Source organism: Platalea leucorodia (genome assembly GCF_965183815.1).
Source record: "Platalea leucorodia genome assembly, chromosome: W".
Classification (NCBI taxonomy): Eukaryota; Metazoa; Chordata; class Aves; order Pelecaniformes; family Threskiornithidae; genus Platalea; species Platalea leucorodia.
In genome coordinates this window covers 14,820,153-14,840,809 of record NC_138859.1, presented here as the reverse complement: position 1 = coordinate 14,840,809, position 20,657 = coordinate 14,820,153, and the positions used below count along the sequence as shown (strand labels likewise).

Below are 20,657 nucleotides of genomic sequence, written 5' to 3'. Positions count from 1 at the left end.
CACAGTATACCACTTCAGACTCAGATAAGCAGCTCCCAACAGAATAACAAGCAAGCTCAGCTATCAACCAAGTTACCACTAAATGATCTAGCCTTTCCTCAGCCAGCGAGTCTCCATTCTGACCATTCTTTAGGAAGTACTAAGATCAATGAGCACAATCACTAAAGAAACTGAACCCAACCCAAGCAGCACAAAGAATTATTTCTGGAAAGAAACCAAAATCCAAGACAGCAGAGTTGGAAAGACTGAAGTTAATGGAAGAGAAGCAAAAGCTTAACACTTGTGTACACTGGAGAAAAATGAAGTTCAAGATTTTCTTGGTTATAGGAAATACTGTACTGCACAAGTACAGGACAAGTAACAATCTGCAGATAGTTCTAGACATGAATCAGATTTAGTGGTTCTCAAGCTGAATAATAAAAAAAAAAAAAAAAAAAAAAAACAAAAAAAAACCCAAACATGGTGTTGCAATACAGGGTAGTCTACAAGACCCACAAAATAATCCTACGTTCTATTCAACATCCATAAGATCCTCTGTAGGAATACTGAGTCCAGCTTTGGTGCTGTACCTCAAAGAAAGATGAGGACTGAGTTTGGAGGAGAGCCATACAAGGTAGCAGTTGTAAAACATGCCCACATGAACAACAATTAAGGAATGGGGAGCTGTTCTGTCTAACAGAAAAGACAAGAAATCTTAAGTGGTGCAAAGATGAAGGGAATAATCTCCTCTCCAGACTGACTGTGAATACGACTACTCTATAAAGGAAAACTCAGATTAGATGAGGACAGCAAGAAGAAACATCTGTAACAGCAGAAACAGGCTAAAATGATTCCACATCCCCTCACTGTTACAACACTTATCAGTCTAACTTATAATAAGACATGGCATCTGATAAGAATGACTTTAGCTCACATGGTCTTTCACAAATACAGTTATTTTAAAACCTCTTTAAACAACCAACCTTTTGTACTTGCATGCAAGATACAGTTCACTCCAGTATCTGGCATCCTGTATGAATATAAGCTATATTAGTACTAGTTGTTAAAGTCATCACAGAAACTAACAGGGTATGCGATACAATCCAAACTGTCAGCATAAAAAAAAAAAAAAATTGGGACTTTGTTGATGTGCTGCAGAGCCTCAGGCAACAGAACATGGCAACCCAAATCAGTCTGATAGGAAACAGTAGCTGACACCAAAACTACTTAAGAAACTTGTTCCAACACTTAGGCCACCAATATCAGAGAAAAAGGAGGCCTCATCATCACTCTCTTACAATCCTCACTATGAATTTGAGAAATAAAAACAAAGTTAATCAGTATTTACCTATTCCCATAACTCCTCTGCTTTCCTCTGTCTGCACTGTTGCTTCTGCTCAGGTGCTCAGGCCAGTCTTATTTGTGAACGGTTGGGGTGAGGGTGGTGGAATAGGGACAGAGGAACTGGTGTTAGGATGAAATACCACATTTTTTCCCCCTCTTCAGACCTCAGCAACCACCGCTGAGAAAGCAAATCATTCAAAAAAAAAAAAAAAAAAAAAAAAAAAAAAAAAAGAAAAATCACACATTGCTGAAACACCTGAATTCCAAGAGAAAAAGTAGAAGAGAGTAGAATAGTTCCTTTGGAAGGTACCTATGCTATACTGTGTTTAATGCACCCCAGGATGCAGTTTGCCCTCTTGGCTGCCAGGGCACGCTGCTGACTCATCTTGAGCCTGCTGTCGACCAGCACCCCCAGGTCCCTTTCTGCAGGGCTGCTCTCCAGCCACTCCTCTCCCCATTTAGACTTGTGCCTGGTGTTACTCCATCCCAGGTGCAGAATCTGGCACTTGGACTTGTTAAATTTCATCCCATTAATCATTGCTCATTGCTCCAATCTATCTAGATCCCTCTGCAAGGCCTCTCGCCCCTCGAGAGAGTCAACAGCACCTCCCAGTTTGGTATTGTCAGCAAACTTGCTAATGATGCATTCAACTCCTGCATCCAGATCGTTGATAAATATATTGAACAGAACTGGCACTAGAATTGAACCCTGAGGAACACCGTGCTGGTGACCGGTTGCCAGCCAGGTGTAGCCCCATTCACTAGAACCCTTTGAGCCCTGCCCTTCAGCCAGTTCTTCACCCAGCACACTGCATACCCACTCAGCCCACAGTTGGACAACTTGTCCAGAAGGATGCTGTGAGGGACAGTATCAAAAGCCTTACCAAAATCCAGAAAACCCACATCCACCACCTTCCCTTCACCCACTAGGCAGGTGACCTTATGATAGAAGGATATAAAATTAGTTAAACAGGACTTTCCCTTTGTGAACCCATGTTGACTGTGCCTGATGATTGAATTGTTCTTTAAATGCCTTTCAGTAGCACCCAGTAGGATGTCCATAATTTTTCCAGGTACTGAGGTTAGACTAACAGGTCTGTAGTTTTCTGGGTCTTCCCTCACACCCTTCTTGTAAATTGGAATAACATTGGCTAGCTTCCAGTCAGCAAGGAAGTAGTGGAAGATAACTTCTTGTCACACTACTACATCATACTACTCCACAGGTAGCATTTTACCTTATGTCCTTCATACTGTTTACCCAGAAGCTGATTTGTATCAACAATTGATTTAAGCAATTGACATTAGCTCAACCTTTTAGAATTGGAAGAATTAAAATGGTTTGAGAGGGCTCCTTTTAAGAGTATTCTGTGGTGTTTGGGGTTTGGTTTTTTTTGTTGTTGTTGTTTTTTAAATATATTTAAGATGCTTCTCTAGTGCATAACACTATGATGCTCTGTTTTTAGCCATTGGGAGTTTTACTTTTGTATAGTGTTGCACTCATGTTTGACTAGCAAAAGCCCACCCTCTACCTCTTGTCCTCTCTTCAGATACCTACCTACTGCCTTTTCTGGCTTCAACATCACAATTACTGTTAGCAGTAATATTTTTTCAGCGCCTAACAGCACATTCAATACCTCCTTCAGAACAGTACTTTGACAAGAGAAAACACAACATGCAGATGACCTTAAGAGTGAAATTAATGACTTAATGCTTTGTGTATAAGGTAATGGTCTTTTTTTTTTTTCTTTTAAGATTAGGTGGAACATACATTTTACATGCTTAACAAGCATTTTGTGAAAATTTCAAGCTGATTTTTTTTTTCCACAACAATATTCTAAAGCACCCTTATTAATTGCAATCAGAATTGAGCTGTTTAAAGCTTGGTCTGCAGTTTTCTAAATGAATCTATGAGCTAGGATCCACATTCAGAAAAGAATCTTTTCAAAACTAAATGTCCCAATTCTAGTTTACTTGTTTGGAAATGTATCAGTGAACAAAGAAAGTAAATTAACTGTTTTAATACTTATGCCTAAATTTGACTTTATTAGCCTGCCAAATCCAACTTTTTGGTTGTTCACCATCTTACCTAGATCCATAGGTAAAGCAATACCAAAAAAAAAAAAAAAATCAGGATGTAAAGTACCTTGCTGAGTTTGTTTTGACAACTGATAATTTAAAAAAAAAATCCAAAACATGTTATACTATATTAAGAATCTCACAAAATTAGAACTACTTACAAGCTAAATTATCTTTGACCTGCTGAGGCTACCACACCCCCTCCCCCCAAGCTATTTGGGGGAAAAAAGTTCCTAGAAGAGAGACACTAAGTTTTTCTCTTCCCGATTTTTCTGTATAACCCTTATTCTAAGTAGCTGACTCCTCTCCCAGTGTCTAATCAACAGTAAAAACAGTGAAGTAGTCGCTCTTTCAAGGTAGCCACATAAGAATGCCTTTCACAATCAGACTTTGAAATTCATGCCTCTGGCTCTAGATATAAACACCTTGTATATCATCACTTCAAAATGAAAAAGGGAACCTATCTACTCCTCACATGCCAAAATTATTTGATATATAGATATCCCTCTGGAGAATGATCTCTTCCAATTTTACACACCAAAGACAGGAATTGTAAGAAGTTCAACAAGACATAAAACAATATTTCAGTTTGATAAACACAAGATTTTGAAAATCCAAGACTTAAAACACTGTCAATTTATTTTGCTGAAGAGTCACAAAGTCAATAATGAACACATGCAGAATCTGTGTGGAAAAAATTAAACTAAGATGGAACAAAATAGGACAAACATAAGTTGATGCAGAGTTTCTCATGAAACATTCATTTCTAAACAAATTCTCAGCAAGTTTTCAACTCTGGTGTTAGATCAATGTTACAAAAAAATCATCTGGATTTCAAGAGTTCAAAAAAACCCCATTTAAGTTAATTTGCTCAAAATAAGTTTATTTATTTAAATAGTTCTCACAGCAAACAGCAATTCACCCCCTCATCTATACCTTTGGGAAGTAATACAAGTTTGTAAGTTAACATATCAACTCTACCAGAGTGGAGGATAAAGAATGAAAACTTTGGATAAGTTTAATATATGTAAAGAAACACTTTCTACTTCAATGAAAAAGTAAATCTTTTATTCATACTACATAGAACACATTCATTTTATTTGTTACAAGTTACATGATGCAGGAGTCCATGTCCTCTACATGTTAACCCAGACATTTTCCTCACAGTTTCTCACAGCACAAAATTAACAACATTTAAGTTGGTTTCTCTAATCGTAAGTTAGAAATTCCATATTCCATTTTCAAACCACAGTAGAGATCAGGAGTCAGTCCTTGAATTTATTATTTGAGAGCAACTTTTCAAAAGCATCAATACCTTGGTGCTCATGCACCATCAATATTTTTACACCGGGGAAATAAGGAAATCAAGTCTGGTCTTGAGTTTCTCAGCAATATACATTGCCATTAGATCCATCTAAGATAAAGGTCATCAGCCATCCTAGACCTGACTATCTGTTAGGGTAGGAGAACAGAGAAGCTTCCTAATGAGATACACCCTTACAACCAGATATTTTATAGATAAATATCTGCTCAATATGTTTAATGAAACATTTAAGTAGAAGAAAGGACTCCTGGTTACACATGAACTATTTCCTCATTTGCCTCACTGATGGTCTTATCACTGTCTTAGACTTTTCCCTCTGTATTGGGTTTGCATGGCAAGGTTTTGGTAGCCGGGGGGGGGCTACAGGGGTGGCTTCTGTGAGAAGATGCCAGAAACTTCCCTTATGTCCGATAGAGCCAGTGCCAGCCGGCTCCAAGATGGACCTGCCGCTGGCCAAGGCTGAGCCAATCAGCAACAATGGTAGCACCTCTGTGATAACATATTTAAGAAGGGGGGGGGGGGGGGGGAACCTGTGCAACAGCAGCTGGGGACTGAGAATATGTAAGGAACAACTCTGCAGACAGCAAGGTCAGTGAAGGAGGAGGGGGAGAAGGTGCTCCAGGCACCAGAGCAGAGATTCCCCTGCAGCCCGTGGTGAAGGCCATGGTGACACAGGTTGTCCCCCTGCAGTCCATGTAGGTCCACAGTGGAGCAGATATCCCCCTGCAGCCTGTGGAGGACCCCACGCCAGAGCAGGCAGAGGCACCCGAAGGAGGCTGCGACCCCATGGGGAAGCCCGTGCTGGAGCAGGCTCCTGGCAAGACCTGTGACCCCGTGGAGAGAGGGGAGCCCATGCTGGAGCAGGTTTGCTGGCAGGACTTGTGACCCCTTGGGGGACCCATGCTGGAACAGTCTGTTCCTGAAGGACTGCACCCTGTGAAAAAAAACCCATGTTGGAGAAGTTCATGGAGGACTGTCTCCCATGGGAGGGACCCCACACTGGAGCAGGGAAAGAGCATGAGGAAGAAGGAACGGCAGAGACAACACATAATGAACTGACCGCATGCCCCCATTCCCCATCCCCCTGTGCTGCTGGGGGGGGGGGTGGGGTGGGGGGTGTGTGGTAGAGAAAATCAGGAGTGAAGTTGAGCCTGGGAAGAAGGGAGGGGAAGGTGTTTTAAGATTTAGTTTTTTATTTCTCATTATCCTACTCTGACTTTTCATTGGCAATAAATTAATTTTCCCAAGTCAAGTCTGTTTTACCCGTGATGGTAACTGTTGAGTGATCTCTCCCTGTCCTTATCTCAACCCACAAGCCTTTTGCCATATTTTCTCATTTTCTCTCCCCCTGTCTATTTGAGGAGGGGGAGTGATAGAGCAGCTTGGTGGGTACCTGGTGGCCAGCCAGGGTCAACCCACCACTACGCCTTCCTTCAGTTCAGGGAGATTAATAAGCATTTTAGAAGCTGTACTTGAGACACATTTAATCTGGTCAGCATTCAGGAACCTCAGTACAAGAAAAGGCTAATGCAATGTTAATAACAAAGAGCAGCAAATTCTAACAGTTTTTATGCTTGAACATTAGATGTTTAACATTTCTCAGCTACCAGCTACTCACTGGTGTTGCTAATCTGTAAGTTTTTCTAAGTCTGCTCATACTCAAACTTAATATAAAGTTTAGTTTAAATCAGTGTTTTCTCTGTTCAGAGCACAATGAAACAGTCAAAGTTTCAGTCTGTCTTTCATACTCTAAAGATAAATCACCTTGTGACATTCTACAGTAAATCTCAAACATACTTTTGTTAGCAAACAGCTTAAGCAGCCTACCAGAACTACCTACCCACTCAGTAAGCAACAAAGAGCTTAAAAACCAAAATAAACCCAGTACTTCATATAGCAATAGACTCAAGTTAATCAAAATTACTACTTAGTACAGGAAATAGTTTCCTCTCTCAATTTTATTCAAATTATTATGTATTAGTTCAAGAACCTAGTTCTGAAACAAAATTAATTTTTATCTGACAACAATAGCTTGTCAAGGAACTTTTGCTTGAGTTACAGTAATCTGACCAGGAAAGTTGCTTCAGAAAATTTCAGAATAAGCAGATAAAAATCTGAACTTTTCAGTGAAACAGGATATTTTGCTTCACAGAAGTCCAACTTATACTCTCAATCAAGTGTTTAAATATAAAGCTTCCACAAGAGCTGAAGAGAAATTAAAGGATGGGTGAAAATTTACTTCAAACTAAGGATCATTGAAGTGTTCTTCATACAAATTCAATGAAAAATGGGATGAACTTCCAGCCTCCAAGAAAATATATTTTTCAGATCCTATCAATGTTATTAAGCAGCAGCACATTTTTCCCTACAAACATGTATATAAATTATAGGAAAACATAGCACTAACCACCCAATCTGGAAAATATCTTATTGAAACAAGACATTTGGAGACACTTTTTCTAAGAAACATTAATGATAATCAGACTGAAAACTGGATTTAAACATTTCTGGTTTATGTTTAATTACATCAAACACCTATTTATGTGCATACAGCACTTCCAAGGCTTCTGGTGTTCAGATTCCTCCAGTGGAATTATCCAAGAAACCTCTCATTGCACTCAAATGTGAAGACAGATCTGGTACAAACTATTATTATTTTTTAAGAACCACCAAATTTTTGCAAAGTATGAAAGCTTAAACTGTCCAAACAAAAATCAATATTAAAATAAGCCTTTTAAGTGGAAAAACTGCATAATTAATCAGGCTTCTCCACAAAAGAAGGTCATTTTTGGAATGCTAGAACTCATGCTCCTCAACACTCATTAACGATTTGAAATGAAGGTTGAATAAGATGACTTAAGTTTACCAATAATACCAGAGAGAAAAACAGATACCTCATGATCGTGGCTGGGCAGTAAAGCAGGAGAAGAAAATTCAATGGTGATGCATGCAAGATTTTTTTTTTTTTTTTTTTTTGCAAGTGACACAGAAAAACAATTCCAAAATTACACGTACAATGGCAAACTCTAAACTATTACCACGCGATACTTCCATATTATAAATAGGTGGTTCCATAAAATTGCCAGCTCAGAACTCAGCAACAGTTAAGGACAGCCTTAGAAGAGGAAAAAGAACAGCATGAGGAAGACTCCCCTTTGAGGTCATGCAGAGTTCAAGAAAAGGATATGGTTATTTTCCTCATTCATTCCTTCATAGTAGCATGCAATGACCCAGCCTGCATCTCTGCTTAGCCAGACTTCTGGTTAAGTTCTGCAGTTCACTAGCTAAATCATTCACCAAACCTAGTCGAATTGCAGCCCAGGGTTATCAAGTTCCACATCCCCATCACTGCATGCCTGAAGACCCCCATGCCTGTAGAACAGTTTTTGAAATGCCAGCTCTACAGATGTGTAATCCAGCAACTTGTTCGGTGTATCCTCTTGAGACATTTCTGAGGTACTGCAAGAGTAACAAATTGCAGTATTTTTGTCTCAAAAACACTCCATGGTTAACTTTGTATTTTCTCACTAGACTACAGAAAAGAATCCTGGTTTTGAAACTTAGTTTAGTATGTTTTAATGTTACCTCTGTACCAAAGTTAATGCAAAATGCCAAGCTATAAATGGACTAATACTGTAATTGAGATTATTTTTTTAGAGGACCATTATCAAAGACAGTACTTAAACAGCATCTCCTGCTTATTATAAGGACGGTCCAATAAAAGGTGAAAATTCCTAATTACAGATAGTACTTATATAAGCAATACTTGAAGAAGCTCAAGGTAAAAATATGTACCTACTTAGATATCTATTTTACTTTGTCTTCCTGTAACACTGATGAATTATTCTACAAGGAATTAAGGGATATCTCTAGATCAGCTGACCTTGTCCTTATGGGAGATTTTAACTTCCCAGATGTCAGCTGGGAATATCATACAGCAGACACAAGCAGGTCCAGGAAATTCCTGAAGCACACTGAAGATAACTTCTTGGTGCAGGTACTAAGGGAGCCAACTAGGAAAGGTGCCCTGCTAGATTTGTTGCTTGTAAACAGAGAGGGACTCGTGTGGGCAAAGTGGTGATTGGTGGCCTGTCTTGGTCATAGTGACCGTGAAGTAGTTGAGTTTCAAATTGCTGGAGACAGGAGAAAAACTGCCAGCAAAACTTTGACCCTGGATATGGGGAGATGCTGTTCACTACCGTAGGGAGAAAATTTGTGCGGCCAAAGCTCGATTAGAGTTCAAGCTGGCCAGCACTGTGAAGGACAACAAAAAGGGCTTTTTTAAATATGTCAACAGCAAAAGGAGGATCAGAGATAACATTGGTCTGTTGCTTGATGAGGTCAGTCACCTCACAAATAGGGACATAGACAAAGCAGAGCCATTTAATGCCTTCTTCACCTCTGTCTTTAACATGGATGATGGGGCCTGGGACTCCTGGAGCCCTGTGTTGGAAGACCGTGACTGGGGGAACTATAAACTCCCAGCTGACCCTGAACTTGTTCGAGACTTGCTGCTCCGGCTGGATGCACATAAGTCTATGGGGCCCAATGGGATTCATCCCAGGGTACTGAAAGAGCTGGCTGATGATATCACAGGACCTCTGTCCATTATTTTTCAATGGTCTTGGGAGTCTGGAGAGGTCCCAGTTGACTGGAAGCTGGCAAATGTTGTCCCAGATTTCAAGGAGGTTAAGAAGGAAGACCCTGGTAATTACAGGCCTGTCAGTCTCACTTCGGTGCCTGGTAAAATTATGGAGAAGGTTATTCTGGGAGTTATTGAAAAACACTTGAGAGACAACACAGCCATTGGTCACAGCCAGCACGGGTTCACGAGGGAAGAGTCCTGCTTAACAAACTTGATTTCCTTTTATGACAAGGTCACCCATCTAGTTGACCAAGGGAAGCCAGTAGGTGTGGTTTCTTTTTTGATTTTAGCAAAACTTTTGATACTGTCTCTCACAGTGTCGAGGACTGTTATGGAACCAGAATTGTCTCGACATTGCCGTTCTACCGCCATCTTCTGGTTTTGACATCCAGCCCCCGACGAAACCTCCACAGGATGCCCATGCAGAGACCAGGACACGAAAGGCGGAACCATGAACTGCACACACGCCTGCACAGAGGCCAGGACGCGAAAGGCGGGGCTATGGACTGCACGCACGCCTGCGCAGACACCAGGGTGCAAAAAGCGGAGGCCAGGACGCGAAAGGCGGGGCTATGGACTGCACGCACGCCTGCGCAGACACCAGGACGCGAAAAGCAGAAGCGCAAACTGCATGTACGCAGACCCGTTCTGCGCATGTGCATGGCCATATAAAAGGACCGTGTGCGCCTTTTGAGGTCCTCTCTTCGCCCTCTGCTCTCTCTCTCTTGCTCTTCTCGTCCTACCCCGCGCACCTCCTTGGAAGCTGCTCCTGCGGACACAGAGACTGGACCTTTGATCAACGGGACAACGCCGGACTCGGAGTGGCGGTAGCTAGTTCCCCTACGTGGCTCTTTTCTCACCCGCCTGAGCACACTCTTTCTATTTTTCTCTCTTTTTCTCTCTTTTTTCTTTTTTTCCCCCCATCTCCCTACCCGGTCCTCACCCCTTCATTCGCCAAAATAAAGTCAAAAGGTTGTACGGCATTTGACCTCGTTTGCGTCTTAATCTTGTCCTTGGGATCGTATCGAAACCTCTCCCGACATTGGATCAGGACACACAGTATCCTTCTGGACAAAATATCCAGCACACAGCTAGAAAAGTCCAATATGATGGGTGAACAACTGGCTGACAGGTTGGGCTCAAAGAGTTTTAGTAAATGGGGTTACATCAGGCTGGCCGCCAGTCACCAGTGGGGTTCCCCAGGGCTCAATTTTAGGGCCAGTGCTCTTTAATGTTTTTTTAAATGATCTGGGCACAGGAATCCAATGTACATTAAGTTTGCTGATGATACTAAACTAGGAGGAGCTGTGGACTCCCTCGAGGGTAGAGAGGCCTTACAGAGAGATCTGGATAGACTAAGGAGTTGGGCAATCACCAACCGTATGAAATTTAACAAGAGCAAGTGCTGGATTCTCCACCTGGGACAGGGTAATCCTGGTTATACATACAAATTGGGGGACGAGAGGCTGGAGAGCAGCCCCGCAGAAAGAGATCTGGGGGTTTGGGTGGATGGCAAGTTGAACATGAGTCAACAGTGTGCCCTGGCAGCCAAAAGGGCCAACCGGGTCCTGGGGTGCATCAAGCACAGCATAGCTAGCCACTCGAGGGAGGTGATTGTCCCCCTCTACAATGCACTGGTGGGGCTCCACCTCGAGTACTGTGTGCAGTTTTGGGTGCCTCAGTATAAGAAGGACATCAAACTATTAGAGTGTGTCCAGAGGAGGGCGACCAAGATGGTGAAAGGTCTCGAGGGCAAGACTTATGAGGAGTGGCTGAGGTCACTTGGCTTGTTCAGCTTGGAGAAGAGAAGGCTGAGGGGTGATCTCATCATAGTCTACAACTTCCTCAAGGGGGGCAGCAAAGGAGGAGGCGCTGATCTCCTCTCTCTGGTGACCAGCGATAGGACACATGGAAATGGAATGAAGCTGCATCAGGGGAAGTTCAGATTGGACATTAGGAAAAGGTTCTTCACTGAGAGGGTGGTCAGTCACTGGAACAGTCTCCCCGGGGAAGTGGTCACAGCACCAAGCCCGTCAGAGTTCAAGGAGCATCTGGACGATGCTCTTAGTCATATGGTTTAGTGTTAGGTAGTCCTGCAAGCAGGGAGTTAGACTCAATGATCCTTCTGGGTCCCTTCCAACTTGGGATAATCTATGATTCTACCTGTATAACCCAGATGCAGAAGTTGCATTGTGCTAGGTACTGTAGTTAAACTCAACACCTTGGAGCAGTGCCTATCTTGTATCTGAAAACATAACAGATGTTTTGTGTGCTACATACTTTAAAAATACCTGACCTTCAAGCCCTTTAGGTAAAATCAAAGTAATGGAGTTCATTAGAAGAGATGAGGCATAGATCAGGAAAGCTGAACCAAAATGCTGATGAACAGTAGGGCCTTAAAAGACAAGGAGACAAAAGCCAGTAATCAAATACAGTAAAAGCAGCCAAGTAATGAAAGAGATGAGCCTAAAAACCAGAATGATAACTTAGGGGAATGGACTCTAAGACTAACAAGTTTAACATCTGGGACATCTAGATAAGAACCAATTCAATAATCAGTGAGAGAGGATGGACAAAACCATTAAGAAGTCACTCAAACATAATGCAAGCTTTTTTTCTTTTTCAAGCTAGAGAGCTCAAGAAAGGTTCACAGTTGTTAGCTCCCAGTTCTCTAAACTCTTATATAGGAAGGATAAGCAAATCAATTCCTTTGGAACATATTTAACACACTGCTTCAATCTGGCAGCTTTTATCTGTCATAAATACCTTAAGTACTTTAATGACTGTACAGTGAAGCTTACAACTCTCCACAAGCACCATCAGCTCTAATGAGGGAGTGAGAAAGGAAAGCAGAAAAAAACATACCTTGTGTTGTTCTATTGCATCTACCCACTGTTGTCTGTGGTTTGGGTCCTGAGCTCGGAGGTACCAAACACTATCGTTTACACTAATATCAAATCTGCATTCGTCAAAGTCGTGAGGCTGTGAAAGAAAAGAGTGTAAGAATAGCTAAAATTATCAACATGATCAACAATATCTCACACTCTAAAATACTGTAATTAGAAAAACTGATCGATATTGCCTTGAATTCATCCTAGATTCTAAACTCCGTTTTATGTAGCTGTCTCAAATAATGAACTAGCATACACTTCCATAATGAAAAATGCCAGTCTTCTGAAACAGAAAAGCCTGTTTAGTACATTCTTATTAAACAAAATTGTCACAAAAAAGTTCCACACAAACCTTCATACTTCCAAAGGAATCCTTTAGCAAAATAACTGGTGGACACAGCCAGGAAAATACACCTTTTTTTAAAATTTCAAAGCAGGAAAGAGAAATTAAGGTTATTGCTATCAATAATGATTTTAGATGGAAGGAATACATACAGCGTAGCAAAAAGCACCAGGATAGAACCATAAAAGCAGACTACAGCAAAGTGAGAAGGAAGGCAGGCAACTAAAGGAAGCTGTGGCACCCTCTGCCTCATCTCACTAAGACAGGATTATCAGATAATTGGGAGCAACATGCAATCCCATCCCATATCACCACTCAAATGCACATAACTTTCAATTCACATGCCTCAAATACTAAAAAGCTTTTACTAGCATTACAGTGAAGCTGGTAAGGAAAGTACAAAGGAACAAAACAACGATCTAATCTGCCCTGTGCCCTGACACTGTCAGTTCAAAGTTACTCCCTAGCAAACATCCAACACAGCACAACTTTTTTTCCCCTTCATTGAAAACTATTCTTAACAAAACATAACACAGGTATAGCTGAACACCTTTTTTTGAATTTGAATACAAAGAAAAGTTACACATACAAGCAACCACAGGAAGATAACAGGCTGTAAGGTTAAGGCAAATGATGCCATCTGAAAGACCATAAATATTGATTCCTGATGCCAAAGACAAGACTACACACGTTAATATCCTTGACAACATAAGAACTGCTCTGTGAATACATTCATCATGCAGACAACTAAAGCACTGTGGATCACTCATGAAACACTCCACAAAAGAAAACCTAAAAGCAAGCCTCATTTGTTGTGTCATGCACAACAGTTCAGTGTCAGTAAGACTTATTTTCTAAGGATCTGGAAATCAGAAGCTACTTACACATAATGCACAATCTTTCTTGTTTAAATATACTAAGGAGGAAGAAAAGTACAACAGAAGCCAACTAGCAAATAAAAAATGAGCTAGGAAGAGTTTAACAAAAGTACTTGAAGCTTCACTTTTTTTTTTTTTTAATAGCTTCACATATTTGGTCAAGCATCTTAACCTAAGTTCAATTTAAAGAAATTTAAACTTCCCACAGAAAAAAAAATCCAGCAACTGACAAAGCTGACAATCAAGTGAATCAACTGCAGCTACTAATTCCCTTAATACCTGATCATCTCAACTTAATTCAATTCAAGCAACTTTCAAAACTGGTTATATATGCTGCTTTGCCTTCACTGAACCACAGAACATCGGGACATAAGGGACATCAAGTCTTCTAGCCCAGGCCCCTCTTTTTCAAACTACATTTGCTACATTATTATTACTATATACAAGAAAGATGTTTATTTGCTTTAGGGTAGCAAGCCTGCCACATCAATGTGTCAGGCTTATAAGCCTGTTCCCAGCCATCCCTCTGCCAGGACCTCCTTTAGCCATGTGGTGGGGGATATGCACCTACAACAATGGAAGATTCTCCCAAAAATCAAGTGTATAAGAATTGGCTATCAAAGTTTTTCCCGCCATGACAGTATTCCTCTACTCGATCTCTCTGAGGCCCTTTGGGAGGGGTTAAAAGCAATTACATGCTACACAGTTAGAAAGACTTGCCAAAACTAATCTTAAAAGCCTGATTCCACGCTGTCATACACAACTTATTCCAGTGCACAACCATCCTTTCTGTCAGGTTTTTTTTTTTTCCTCCATCTCTAACCTAAACATCTTTTATTATGTTTTAAGACCATTACTTCTCTGCCCTTTTCAAAGGCAGGTTTACATATTCCCTTTCTTTGCATAGCAACTTTTAATATATTTGAAAAACTATGCCCTGTTGCTATGACAAGGAACAGAAATGTTTTCCTTGAGGTTTAGCTAAAACTTTTCAACACCTTTCTGGGCCATTCACTGTGTGCACACTTCTGCATTACCAATAGTTAAAAGACTAGGCCACAAAAATCAGGTCTAGGGTTATCCTCAGCTCACTGTGCAATTTCATATTACAAAAAAGCCAGCTGAACAGGTGGTCCTGTTAGACAAGTTGCTTAAATATAAGAAATCTCCACTAGCAATGCTAAATACTGCTTGAAAAGGAAGTTAGGTAGGAGATACATGATTTACTCTTGACAAATGCATGTTATTTATTTACCATCTTATAGTACTTATTAATTGCATATTTTCCATATTTTTCTGGCAACTGAAGTCAGACCCTTTATTTCCCTCCTTTTCCTCTGCTTTTTTTTAAAGACAGGCTCCACCATACGAACCCTGAATTCACTGAACATGAAAGTCAAGTTCTCTAATATGCATTTCACCAAGAGCAAATAAAACATCTGAATCACATGACCTGTTCTTTTCTTAACCCAGAACAAGTCAAGTTGTTGCCGATTAATCATTTTCTCAACCAAGAATGAGTTCATATTTCATTTTCATTGATAACTTGGCAGACAAATACATAATTTTTTTAATATCATATCTGTTACATTCTCCTCCCCACTGAGCTCTGGACAAACTTCCTTGGTTTCCCTCTTGCTATAAGTGCTTTTATTGTTTTCTGTAGCTGCATCTAGCAGAGACCACGAAGCATTATTCACCACTTCTCAGGTCTGTCCTTTATTCTTCTAACATCCTCCTCAGACTAGTTTGAGCCTCTCCTTATACTTGCTTCAAGTTTTTCCATTTCTCTTCTCTTTACTTTCTTCCTGTAGATCTCGTCTCATTTCAGTTATATCTCCTTTTATCTGAAGTTCACGGTTTCTAGCCTAGTGTTCACTTTCCTCCATATGCTCAGAAGGGATTATAAAACAGTATAGTTCTTAGCCAGTCACCTGACAAGACGTTGCAGGAAAAACAGCGATTTTCAAGCGTAACAAGCTAAGGACCTGTGCTGAAGCCAGGATGTGTCCTACTGCCTTTTCACAAGAAAAAGAGGAATGTTTTAGTCACACAGGAAAGCAGAATGCAAGTAGGAGTCACTATCTATCCTCAGGACCTAAAGCAGGTTGGAGAACTTCAGCTGCTTTTTCCTAATGCCCCTATCCCTCAGCAGTCTCAAGCAGCATACACAAATTGAGAGGGCACTGGGGAACCAAACCCAGACTTACATGACACTGTGAATGGTAGCACTTGAAAACCTTTATAGAGTTTTCAAAGGTGAGTTTGGCAGACTTTAAGAGTCTGTGGCAGAGGTAGCCTGTATGCACGCCAAGGGCTTCTTCTAGAGCCAGCATTTCAAAGAAAAACAGCTAAATCATAATTCCATGCAAGAATACACTGCAAGAAATAGGCCTCCAGCATTGCCAAACATCCTTTCTGTATGCCTCCCAAAGCTTTCTTCCAAGGCACCTGCAGAGAATCCTGCTGAAATAAAGGCAATTGCAAGTATTCGTGTCCCAGAATTTTCTGTATAAAACCAACTGATACTAGCTCTTAAATTCTAAACAAGCAGTTTACACAAAGAAACATTTACTTGGCTACAGTTACTGAGGAAGTCCATCGCCAGCTCAGGTCTCATGAGTCATAGCTGACTGCCATTGCCACAAAATCCTTCCTGCTATACAGCTCTCAAGCCTGAGGTATTAATGAAATAAGCTTCAGAGCAGTATCTGCTTGAAAAATACTGGTTCAAGTGCTTAAGGCAAAAAACACAGGGAGATTTAAGTGTTTTTATAAGCTTCATAACCTTCAAGCATACTCCATGGGGAGGGGGGGGACACTTGAAGAAACTTTTGCTTGCTAAACCAATCTCACTACTATAAAAGGTATTTCTTCTTTTCTCTACAGAAGAAAGCCAGGGCAGTTCATAGCAAGTCTGACTCAAGTCTGTACATCACAACTATTAAGGGTGCTTGTGCTGCTATTCCCATTGCAGAACTAAAACTTATCTACAGGGAAGTTATTTTAAAATTCTGAAGGTGGTGGGTTTTATTTTTTTATTAAGAAAATACTGAGCAGGGCACTAGGACACAAGACAAACAGTACAGGCCTACAGAAAACAAGAATCACCATTCTTTAATTCTCTCTCAGGCAGGAACAGCACAAGCATAAATGTGACAGAGGCTGTTATCTATCCTAGCTCCACTGGTTCGCAGTTATTAACAAAACAATATGATATATTGTTATGAAGATAACTGCAGCTTACAACACACCAGTGTTATACACTGTAATAACATATACAAACCAAGTGAAGACAAACATTGTGCTCACTTAATTCAGCAGTACAAAACTATTTATCCCTGAAGCTTTGACATACCAGTTTTTATTGGTTTGGTTTTTTTTTTTTTGTGATGCCAAGAAGTCATTTTTTAAATACAAAAAAAAAATTTAGTATAGCTGCATATTGATTTTGCCCCCGGCTAAGTGTGCAAGCCTGTTCAGCTGCTGAATATAATTCTTGATATTTCACTATATTCTTGAATTTCTAAATTCCAGTCATATTTAAGCCATATCCCATGAAACTTCTAATGCTAATTTTCACATTCATCCTGCTAGAACACCAAATTATTTACTTTCCTGTAGACTGAATTATCACAGCCATAAGATCTCATAAGAGAGCTATATTCATAAAAGTAATTTTACAATGAAAGAAAATATTAATTACTACCTGTTTTATTTCCTCTAATAGAACTATTGCAAAATTGTGAGAAATCATTGCTTTAGAAAAGGCGTTTTGTAAAGCAATGCATTTTGGTTTACTTCGGTTCTATAAAATTCTCTTAAGGGAAAAAAGCTATCTGTGTTTTACCAATTAATACTATGCTTGGTAAGAATTTTACCAGACAAGATAGGTCTAAAAACACGGTCTCTCGTGCCCTATTAAATACTAAGGAGAAGTATTTAGTCAAGTTAGTGTATTTCTTTCTGAAGTCACTGCTCATTTTCAGAATACAGCCTGAACACTGCTCATCCAAATGGTCTACTCCGTGTTGTATCCTCCCTTAACATTATTTCCTCTGAACGAGCATCATCACTGTATTTTCCTTTAGAGATCTCTTCCTTCCCCAAAGTTGGAGTACATGCAGCAAAATCTTGCCTCTGCTTAGGAACAATCCTTGTCCCTTCTTATTGTTTCAAGCAAGTACATTAATCACAAGCTATATCTCTGACTACTCTCTAGATTAATGTGGTGGGTATGCCCTAGCTGGCTGCCAGACCCCCACCCAGCTGCTCTCTCACTCCCCCTCCCCCCCCCCCCCCCAACTGTACAGGGAGAGGAAATAAGATGAAAAGCTGTGGGTCAAGATAAAGACAGGGATATCACTTAACAATTGCCATCATGGGCAAACCACACTCGACTTGGTGAAAATTAATTTAATTTATTGCCAATTAAAAATAAAGTTGGATGGTGAGAAACAAAGACAAAACTAAAAATACAGGTGCAGGGGGATGGAGAGCTGCAGTCAGTTCAGAACACTTCAACTCTGCCACTCCTTCCTCACATTTTTCCCCTGCTCCAGCATGGTTCCTCTCCATGGCTGCAGTCCTTCACAATAAACCTGCTCCAGCATTGGCTCTCCACAGGCTGCAGCTTCCTTCAGTGCTTATCCAGATGCTGCTGTGTAGGATCCTCCACAGGCTGCAGTGTGGATATCCACTCCGGCGTGGTCCTCTCCACAGGCTGCAAGGAAATGCCTGCTGCGCGGTGGTCTCCTCCAGGGGCTGCAGGGGATCTCTGCTCCACGCATGGAGCTCCTCCTCCTGCTCTCACCGCAGGGCTGTTTCTCACACTTTTTTCCTCACTCCTCTTACTCTCACACTGCTGCACAGTGTTTTTGCCCTTTATTAACTGTTTACCCCGAGGCACCACCACAGTGGCTGAGGTGCTCAGCTGTGCCCTGCAGTGGGTCCACTGGAGCCAGCTGGAACTGGCTGTGTCTAGCGCACGGCAGCCCCCACCCTTGCCACATACACCCAATGCAATTATAAAAGTGCATAAAGATCCTTTTTTCTCTACGAATTATTTTTGAAGACACTTGGCTTTGGAAGTATAAACATTAAAGTTACTAGAGTCATTAATTTTGCAAGTTTGTGTGGGTTTTTTTTAAATATCATTAACTATCCTAGATCTAACTGTCAGAGTGGAGCAACTTAGAGAAAGCATTATACTTCATTGTTTATCATACATTTTATTCAAAATGTACTGAAAACCCAAGAGATGTGGCAAGTTCTAATTCACTTAATTTACAATACTTCCCCCCCCCCCCCCCCCCGAAACAAAATCCAAGTAGATCCACAAACATGGGGAATTAGGGTCAACCAAAATTCACAAAATTCTAGTTTCCCTTTCTGAATTCCAAAATCCAGGCAAAACCTAGTAGAAACTTTAGACTAGGATGTCTTGTCTTTCCTTGCTGTTATTCTTAAGCAATAAGAATCCACTTTTTAGTTATATCAGCTGGCTGTATTTTTTACAGGATATAGGAAAACATTATTGCAAACAATTAAATGAGACCATTTTATGTCTACTGAAACAGTGATGATCCTTTTATGTGGCAAAACATGGCACATCTAATCATTCTATGATTTGTTCATTACTACATTAAAAAGAAAAACTTTCTCATAATGGCACATTTACATGTATAGAAAAATCTTATCAAGAAAATAGGCTTAAAAATATAAAAGCCTGTTAAGTGTTTTTACATTCTTTGCTACTACCCAAATATTTCACTTCAGATCTTATGTTAGAATATTTGCCTTTCAAAATACAACACACACTGCTTTTTCTTTTAAACAATAATTATCTTGTCTTTTCAAACCTTGGCTGAAGTAGAGGCCCACTGCACCCATGAAAGCAGAAGCACACCAAGCAGAATTTAACATTAGCTTGCTAGCACGCTATGCAAACTTTAAAATTAGCTTGGGTTTGGTTTAATCCATTGCAAAAAAGCCCTCTCATCTGAGAATCGCCTTTTTAAGTCTGGAACAAACATATATTGTATGTGTTACTTTTGCAGTTAAACCACATTTTAAACTTGAAACCCCCGGTTCTCAAGAATGAACCTGGTGAATCTGGTTTTCTGCACATTCAGCAGAGATGTTCAGATGCAGAAGTGATCATATAAAAAAGATTTTTTAGTAATTTTTGTGTGGAATCAACTATTCTATAGTCTTATAGTACCCAATTTGTTAATGAATATTTTATCCAATTATTTTCCTGTTAATAATGTGGAATTACTATGTAGTATCAAGTCATGCTGTATTGGTTTCTATGTGAACACACCTCTGACACATGCTATTCCCAACTGCCTACTGAAAAACCAATGACTTGCAATAGCAAAATCTATAATATAGAAAATGTGCATTTGAAATATCAGCTAAACTTTGATCAAAGACATGGAATTGCACTGTGTTATTAGAAGAAATAAGGGCAAGACTGAAGTAGTTGTAAAACAGCATGTGCACACAGCCACTGCCTGAAGTGATCTACCATTGACTGTGGATACCCTATGTAAAAGCTACATGGATTACTGAAGGGGTGTTAACAGATTTAGATACACACTGTGCGAAATGAGGATATAACCAATGGACCTGTCATGTTTGAACACAGTCTGAAGAACCCTAAGCTTTAATAAAGTCATAATTGTGTTTAGTGCTAACTATCAGTTAATGACTTCAGGATATAAGATGCTGGAAATGGAGGCGTGCATGTTGTCACCTTGGTGGGAATTAAACCAGAGAACCAAGTCCCCTGCAGAAAAATGCAAATGATACTTCTCAGGTATCCCACGACGGGATGACGACGACCAACAACCACCATACCCAAAAACCAAAACAGCTGAGCAACAGGGCAATGCACCTGCTGCAGCCTGGGAAAGTAACACTCTGCCCTGCCCTGCCCCGCCCCCCCCCAGCATTACACAGCATGTAGTCCAGGAGCAGGAGCTAAGGATTAGAAAAAAAAAATCACCTAGAAACTCATTTTATAAAAGATGGTTATAAGAGATCCCAAATTGGGGCAGGGTTGGCAGAAGATGCCTACTTCAATTCTGTCCCTGTCCTGTCATCTGTGTCCCATCCATTCTCCCCACCCATTAAGGAGCTCTCCAGTCATGTCACCTTGACCTCAGCAACT

The 20,657-nt window shown here is 40.5% G+C and overlaps 1 protein-coding gene across 1 annotated transcript in view; it reads right to left on the bottom strand.

Moving 5' to 3' along the window:
* Positions 1-1,384: 1,384 nt before the first annotated feature.
* The window catches only part of LOC309601771 (ceramide transfer protein-like), a gene marked incomplete at its 3' end in the record, with an annotated part of 30,423 nt that continues 11,150 nt past the window's right edge, over positions 1,385-20,657 (bottom strand). The window contains exons 3-4 of the mRNA XM_082334904.1: positions 12,234-12,350; positions 1,385-1,501 (exon numbers count right to left, since the gene is read on the bottom strand). Coding sequence (XP_082191030.1) covers positions 1,385-1,501; positions 12,234-12,350 — 234 coding nt within the window. The remainder of the gene's footprint in view (positions 1,502-12,233; positions 12,351-20,657) is intronic.